Genomic DNA, 7,500 nt, shown 5'->3' with positions numbered 1-7,500 from the left:
ACAGGGAGTATCTGTAGCATCCCATCTGTATTTGTAAAGGCTGGTGGTGAACCTATAGTGCCAGATTTGCACATTGTCCTGGTTTCTATCTTGCAGACTGGTACCATTCCTACTGACCTGCTGAGGGGTGTGGTCTCAATGGTATCAATGGGACTGCAGCAATCACCGAGGCATTACCCTGCTAAGTCTACCAAGCAAGGTACACTTCTGCTGAGCAACCAGAGGCTGAAACAATCTGGCTCCACAATAGAACGCCATCATGAGTTTAGGCGTGGGCTGTGTGCAGCTTACATCAGCTTCAAGAAGGCATTCAATATGCTGCATCAGGATTAATTCTGGGAGATCCTGAGAATGAAAGTAATTGCAACAAGGATTATTGGATTATTAGGAAGCCTGTATGCTGGTACTGAATGCACTGTACGGTATGATGGGGGCCTGTTGAGCTTCCCTATTAGTTCAGGAGTGAGGCAAGGTGCTTCTGCACCAACACTTTTTAACACTTGTACGAACTGGATATTGGATATATTTACTGTCCAAATTAACTGTGGAGAAATTCAAGGCAATATCAAAGTTATCGACCTTTACTTTGCTGACGATGGTCCTTAGAAACCCTAGTAGTGGTTCTAGATGCATTTAGCAATGAAGCAAAGCCCCTGGGTTTAGAGGTCTCCTGGACCAAGACCAAGATCTAGGAATTTTGGGACTTGCTAGGAGCACCTGTTCTATCAGTACTTGTTAGCGGCAAGGACTCTGGGCTGTCTGACCGGGAAGTCAGTTGATGGATTGGTCTGTCAGCAGGGGTCCTGTACTCTCTCTACAAGATTAGTTGGAAATGCCAGTACTTGTGCAGAAGAACCAAGTCTTGTGTCTACAAGGCTCTGATACTACCAGTTTTACTCTATATTAGTGAAACCAGGGCTCTACCCAGTGCCTTGGAATCTCATTTTGTAGTAGGTTCAAGTGCTATTTCATGGAATACAGTAGGCAGGAACATTTGTCCAACAAACGGTCATGCCGTAAGACTGGTACAGAACCTATTATTTTCACAATCCATGACAGCCAACTCAGGCTATATGGGCACCTGGCTTTTTTCCTACAGGATCTTGCTAAACAGGTTGTCTCTGTTCGAGAAGGAGGCCTGTGGGACGACCTTGAAAATTGTGGCTTGGGCAGATTGATCCTGAAGAGCTAGAGATGGGCCGATTCCCTGCCTGGCGGCTCACCATGAGGGACCCTCGTAAATGGAAAGGGTTTAACGTCTGTGCGCCGCTACATTAGCTTACTGATGATGATATATATACCTATACATTTGTATATACATAACCATACATATATATACATATATATATAAATGTATATATATATATATTTAATCTGCATTTTATATTTATACATATATATATACATATATATATATATATATATATATATATATATATATATATATATATATATATATATGGGTGTGTACTTTATGCTCAGGGTGGGTGAAGCAATGGTATGGTATCTTGGGTAGTGTTAAGTGCTTGCATTCCTTCTCGCTTTGGTAACTTGCAGTTCCATGCTAAATTGTGAGGGATCTCGGAGCAGCAGGAGCCCCTAGGGGTACAGGGTCATGGCTCACTGGTGTATGGTCACACACTGGCTTTGTACCAACTCCTGCCTCTAAGTCTACTGGGATTCATGGGTGGCTTGGGGGAAGTGGGCCTCCTCCCCCCATGTCAACAATAAGCAGAACCAAATGGGTTGGGCTTCGCGTCACGGCCGGAAGACCGGCACCCCACACATCACCAGCTGGCACCTGCCAACAGAAACAAGGAGTCGCTTGTTATAAATCTTCTTGTCAGGCAGACCGAGAACAGAATAAGCACACCAGACCCAGCAGACAGGAGAACAGCAAAAGTTCCAGGACAGGAGGTCACCCTCCGCCCTCGGCACTTGGGGCACGGGGTCACTCTCGGGGGTCACGCTTTTACCTTCCTGAATAAACCAGCAAGCCAAGACCGCCAACTATATCACACCCCAGATAGAACTCTTTGGCAATGTCAAATATAATTGAACATGCTGGGAGAGGGGAAAGGTCTCTCCCACCAAGCAAGTGGACTGTGGGCTCAGTTCGGAGGGCGACTGCTGGGGCCCAGGATGGGAATGGAAGCTACTGTGGGGGCAAAGCTGAAGGGAACCCTAGAGGTTCACCTGCCTGAGATTAAACCTCAGGCAGGATGTCGAGGTAAGGGCTTGGAACATCCACTCTTTGCATCAGGATGATCGGTTGCCAGTACTGTTGAGAGAACAAGGGTAGGCTGAAATTTGAGGTAGCTGCTCTCTCGGAGGTGAGAAGACCTACTAATGTTATCTTCAGCAGATTCCAGCCCTCGGTAATAGAGGTTACTCCGGTCGATGAGTGTATAATGGTACTGAGACTGAATCTAGCATTTGGCTTTATGCCTCTTATTTCTGTGTACACTCCTATCCTATACGCCGAACTTTAATCTGTGATGGCCAGTTGTCCTTGGCAAGATATTTGCATCATTTTGGGTGACTTCAATGCAATCAAACTGACTATTAGATGTATGTTGGTCCGCATGGTTTGGGAGCTGATGCCAGCAGTAAGAATAGCCTCCTTTTTCTGGGACTTTGCATGGTCTCGGAAATTGAGGATTTCTAGCTCCTGGTACCAGCACTCTAACCCACATTGTTGGACGTGGCACAGTGATGTAGGTAATGCAGCCAAAGAGATTGAACCACAGGTCAGGTCATACAAGGGATTGGGTAAAGTAGCAGTATTTTTTTATTTATTTATTTTTTTTAAATTTTTTGTAAGGCTGAAGGGATCTAAAGTGCATGAGCCACTGGATGGTACAGATGTTTGCTGTGTGGTTTGGCTGACAGGGGATTGGGATTTGCCAATTTGACTCGGTCACTGTTGAGAAGGACAAGGAACAGTTTATTAAGAGTTTTGTCGAAGAGGTCGATGGCCATTTCTTAGTAAATGACCTTCGTCCTGCATACCAAGCCCTGAGAAAGTGGAACTCCAAGCCCTCTTCATAGATGACATAGTTTGCTCAGTAAGTGGCCAGATCATATCAAATGTGGTGCAGGAGCATTAGGTTTAGTATTTTGAGCAGTTGTACCAGGTTAATCCACCAATAGTTAACCTGAGTGCTGGTAGTGTCGAGTTTCTGTTGCTGGACCCACCCATCAGTGAAGGATCACCCTACCTGACTGAAGTTAAGGGGAAAATCTCCAAGCGGAAGAGTGGTAAAGCAGCGAGTATATGCAGCATCTCATCTGAACTGTAAGGGCTGGTGGTGAACATATGGCATAGGAATTGCATGCTTGTCCTGGCTGCCATCTGGCAGTCTGGTACTGTTCCCACTGACCTGATGAGGGATGTGGTCATCCTTCTCTGTTGGAGAAAGGGGATTGATGGGACTGCAGCAATTACACTGTTCAGTATACCAGGCAAGTTTCTCTGAAATCCTTCTGAGATGTATCAGAGACCACCTCGATATAGGCTGCTTTCAACCTATATCGACCACAAGCAGTCGTTCATTACGGTCCATCGGGAATCACTCTGGGAGATCCCGAGATGGAGAGGAATTCCATCAAGAAATATTGGACTAATAACAACCCTGTATACTGGGGCTGAGAGTGCTGTAAAGTGTGGTGGGAGCCTGTCGAGCTTCTTTCCTGTTAGTTTAGGATAGTGGCAAGGCTGTGTCCTTACACTAACACTTTTCAACACATGGATGGACTGGATATTGCTGATGCTATTGCTATTCTAAGTCTTTGGAAACCCTAGTCATAGGTCTGGATACATTTAGCAATGAAGCAAAGCCTTTGGGACTAGAGGTCTCCTGGACCAAGACTAAGATCAAGGACTTTGGGAACTTGTTAGAACTTATTCGGCGAGGATATTGGTCTTTACATAATCTGGGAGTATAGTATATGATTCGAGGCTGTTAGTCCAGGAAGTCAGTAGATGGACTGGCCAGGCAGCAAGGTTCATGAGTATTTGGAGATGCTAGTACCTGTGCAGAAGGACCAAGCTATGTGTTTTCAAGGCCCTGGTAATGCCTGTTTTGCTATATGGTAGTGAAACTTGGACATTATTCTGTTCCTTTGAGGCTCATCTAGATGCTTTTTGTAATATGTCCTTGCACCGGATCATGTAGTATTGTTGGCAGGACCATATGTCCAACCAGCAGTTGCACCATGAGACTGGCACAGGACCTGTTACTTGCACAATCTGTGATCGCCAACTCAGGCTATATGGCCAGTTGGCTCGCTTCTCACAGAATGATCATTCCTATCAAGATGTTTCGGTACAAGACAGCTTTGGGCGGGGCAGGCCTAAGGGACGACCTAGGAAATCATGGCTTGGGCAGATCGATCAAACCTGTTGTGAGGAGCTTGAGATGGGCCGAGTCCCTGCCTGGCAGCTTGCTGTGAGGGATTCTTGTAGGTGGAAGCGAAGTGTAGATGCGGCTATGACCCCCCCCCCCCCCCCCGTTGGCATTAGCTCCCCGATGATGATCATATATATATATACATACACACGTGTGTGTGTGGATATATATATATATATGTTGATATACATATATACTATACTTATGCACGTATATTGTTAAAGCAAGTGTCATGTTAGGGATTCAGAAAGTTTGCGCGTTTTATCGTGACAGCCAATAGGGAGAAGCCACCTGGATGTCTGTAGGCTCTCAGCCAATGGGAGTTGACACATTCTCTCTTCCATGCGTCCTCTCACAGGCAACAACATCTCTATTCTGATGTCGTATGAACTTGTGCCTGAGGTATATAGGATTAAATATAGAAACACTTTCAAACAAGCTGACTAGACTCACGTAGAATTTGCAAGAATTTGTTTAATCAGTGACTTCGTTCTAAAGAGGTAAAGTCAGACTTTGTTAAATTAAAGGAACTAATGTTATTAGAGAAATTTGCCAGATGTGTTCCTAAAGGATAATGTGATTGCAGATTGCCTCTCACGACTTTAAGATATTGTTGAAACATGATAACAAAAATTTCCGTTGTTATTATTTTTTTCTTAGAAAGGGAGGTGTTAAAGCTAGTGCCATGTTAGGGATTCAGACAGATTGCGCGCGTTTTATCCTTACAGCCAATAGGGAGAGGCCACCTGGATGTCTGTAGGCTCTCGCCCAAGGAGAGGAGTTGACATTCACTCTTTCACGAGTTCTCTCACAGGCAACAAGGAATCCCAGTATTTAAGTGTAAGTTTAATGTGGTCTTTGATATATAGAGATCTGGCCAGAATAAGTGTTGTTTGCATAAGTTTAATGGTGTATTTTTATGAAATCTTATTTTTGCATATGTGCAAAATATTTCTTCAACCATGTTCCTTGGTTGTGCATTTAGTTAGTTTCCTACTCCAAGGCCCTGGATTCTGTTTTATTATTTTTGTCATTCATGGAGTTGAAAACATGTTATCTTAGATTTTCAGTATAATAAGTATTATCAGTATTGTTTATTTTAACCGTTGTGTAACAAAATTGGCGACCTTGCCAGGATCAAGGTGTCACGTAATGCATTAGGAAACTGCATCATTTATTGCAGATTTCATGATTGCAGATTTCCTGTCACGATTTTAAGATATTGTTGAAACATGATCATACAAATTTCCGTTGTATTTTTTTTTCTTAGAAAGGGAGGTGTTAAAATAAGTGCCATGTTAGGGATTCAGACAGTTCGAGCGCGGTTTATCCTTACAGCCAATAGGGAGAGGCCACCTGGATGTCTGTAGGCTCTTAGCCAATGAGAGGAGTTGGCACATTCACTCTTCCACGTGTTCTCTCACAGGCAACAATATTTCCTTGTTCTTCCACCTTTTTTGTTTATCATCACCTAATTTCAAGATTCAAGGAATTCTAGTATTTAAGCGTAAGTTTTACATGTTCTCTGGGATATATAGGTCTGGTTAGAAGAAGTCTTGTTTGCATGTTTAATGGTGTATTTTTATGAAATATCTTATTTTTGCATGTGTAAAATATTTCTACAACCATGATCCTAGGTTATGCATTTATTTGGTCAAATTAGTTTCCTACTGCAAGGCCCTGCATTTCCCTTCATCAGAACCATCTGTTAAGAAAGTTGAATCATTAGAAAAGCATGAACTAAAAATAGTTGCTAAATTTCTTGAACTGGTGTTTCCTTCAGATGTGAATATATTCCCATTAGTTAACATGATTAACTGGAAATTGTTCGGTATGGATCCTTTTCAGGAAATTTCACTGAAGAAATTGACTATGCTCATGAGTTTTCAGCCTCACATGAAGTTACAAGTGGAGGCTCAAATAATTTTAAAGACCCTTGTGTGCTCTTAGAACTGGAGAAGATCCTTTTAGAGCAGGCCAAACTTGACTTGCGCTAGGAAGAGATGACGTTAAATCATGAGTTTAGAATAAAGCAGCTGGAGAGCAATCCTGTGTCTGTGCTTCCCTCAATGTGTAATTTATGATATTGTGAAAAATACTATTCTGAAGTCGTATGAACTTGTGCCTGATGCATATATGATTAAATATAGAAACACTTTCAAACTATCTGACCAGACTTTTGTAGAATTTGCCAGAATTTAAGATTTGTTTAATCGGTGGCTTCGTTCTAAAGAGGTAAAGTCAAACTTTGTTAAATTAAAGGAATTACTGTTATTAAAGGAATTTTCCAGATGTGTTCCTAAAGGATAATGTGATTGTAGATTTCCTGTCACGACTTAAAAATATTGTTGAAACATGATCATAAAAATTTCCGTTGTAATTTTTCTTCTTAGAAAGAGATGTGTTAAATCCAGTGCCTTGTTAGGGATTCAGACAATTTGCGCGCGTTTTATCCTTACAGCCAATAGGGAGAGACCACCTGGATGTCAGTAGGCTCTCGCCCAAGGAGAGGAGTTGACACATTCACTCTTCCACGCGTTCTCTCACAGGCAACATTTTCCCTTGTTCTTCCCCCTTTTTTGTGTTTATCATCGACCTTATTTCAAGATCCAAGAAATCCCAGTATTCAAGTGTAGGTTTTATGTGTTCTTTGGTTTATATAGGTCTGGTCAGAAAATGTGTTGTTTGCATGTTTAATGGTGTATTTTTATGAAATATCTTATTTTTGCATGTGTGTAAACTATTTCGACAACCATGATCCTAGGTTATGTATTTATTTGGTCAAATTAGTTTCCTAAAGCATGAAATAAAAATGGTTGCTAAATTTCTTGAACTGGAGTTTCCTTCAGATGTGAATATATTCCCATTAGTTAACATGATTAACAGGAAATTGGAGATTCAAATAATTTTAAAGACCCTTGTGTGCTCTTAGAACTGGAGAAGATCCTTTTAGAGCAGGCCAAACTTGACTTGCGCTAGGAAGAGATGACGTTAAATCATGAGTTTAGAATAAAGCAGCTGGAGGGCAATCCAGTCTCGGTTCTTTCCTTTGATATGGCAAGATAGGTAAGACTTGTTCCACCGTATT

The 7,500-nt window shown here is 42.1% G+C and overlaps 1 protein-coding gene across 3 annotated transcripts in view; it reads left to right on the top strand.

Moving 5' to 3' along the window:
- The first annotated feature begins 5,158 nt into the window (after positions 1–5,158).
- The window catches only part of LOC138862676 (venom allergen 5-like), a 26,781-nt gene continuing 24,439 nt past the window's right edge, over positions 5,159–7,500 (top strand). The window contains exon 1 of one of the 3 annotated variants that reach the window (XM_070125382.1): positions 5,159–5,252. In XM_070125382.1, the coding sequence (XP_069981483.1) occupies positions 5,163–5,252 (90 nt within the window). In that variant the 5' untranslated portion in view covers positions 5,159–5,162. Of the gene's footprint in view, positions 5,253–5,766; positions 5,920–6,951; positions 7,045–7,500 lie in introns of those variants that run through there. The other 2 variants (XM_070125385.1, XM_070125386.1) reach the window with 2 other exon arrangements.

The sequence above is a fragment of the Penaeus vannamei genome, chromosome 9 (genome assembly GCF_042767895.1).
Source record: "Penaeus vannamei isolate JL-2024 chromosome 9, ASM4276789v1, whole genome shotgun sequence".
In the NCBI taxonomy this organism is placed as follows: Eukaryota; Metazoa; Arthropoda; class Malacostraca; order Decapoda; family Penaeidae; genus Penaeus; species Penaeus vannamei.
Note: the sequence above shows the minus strand (reverse complement) of the source record. Positions and strands in the feature narration are given on the sequence as shown.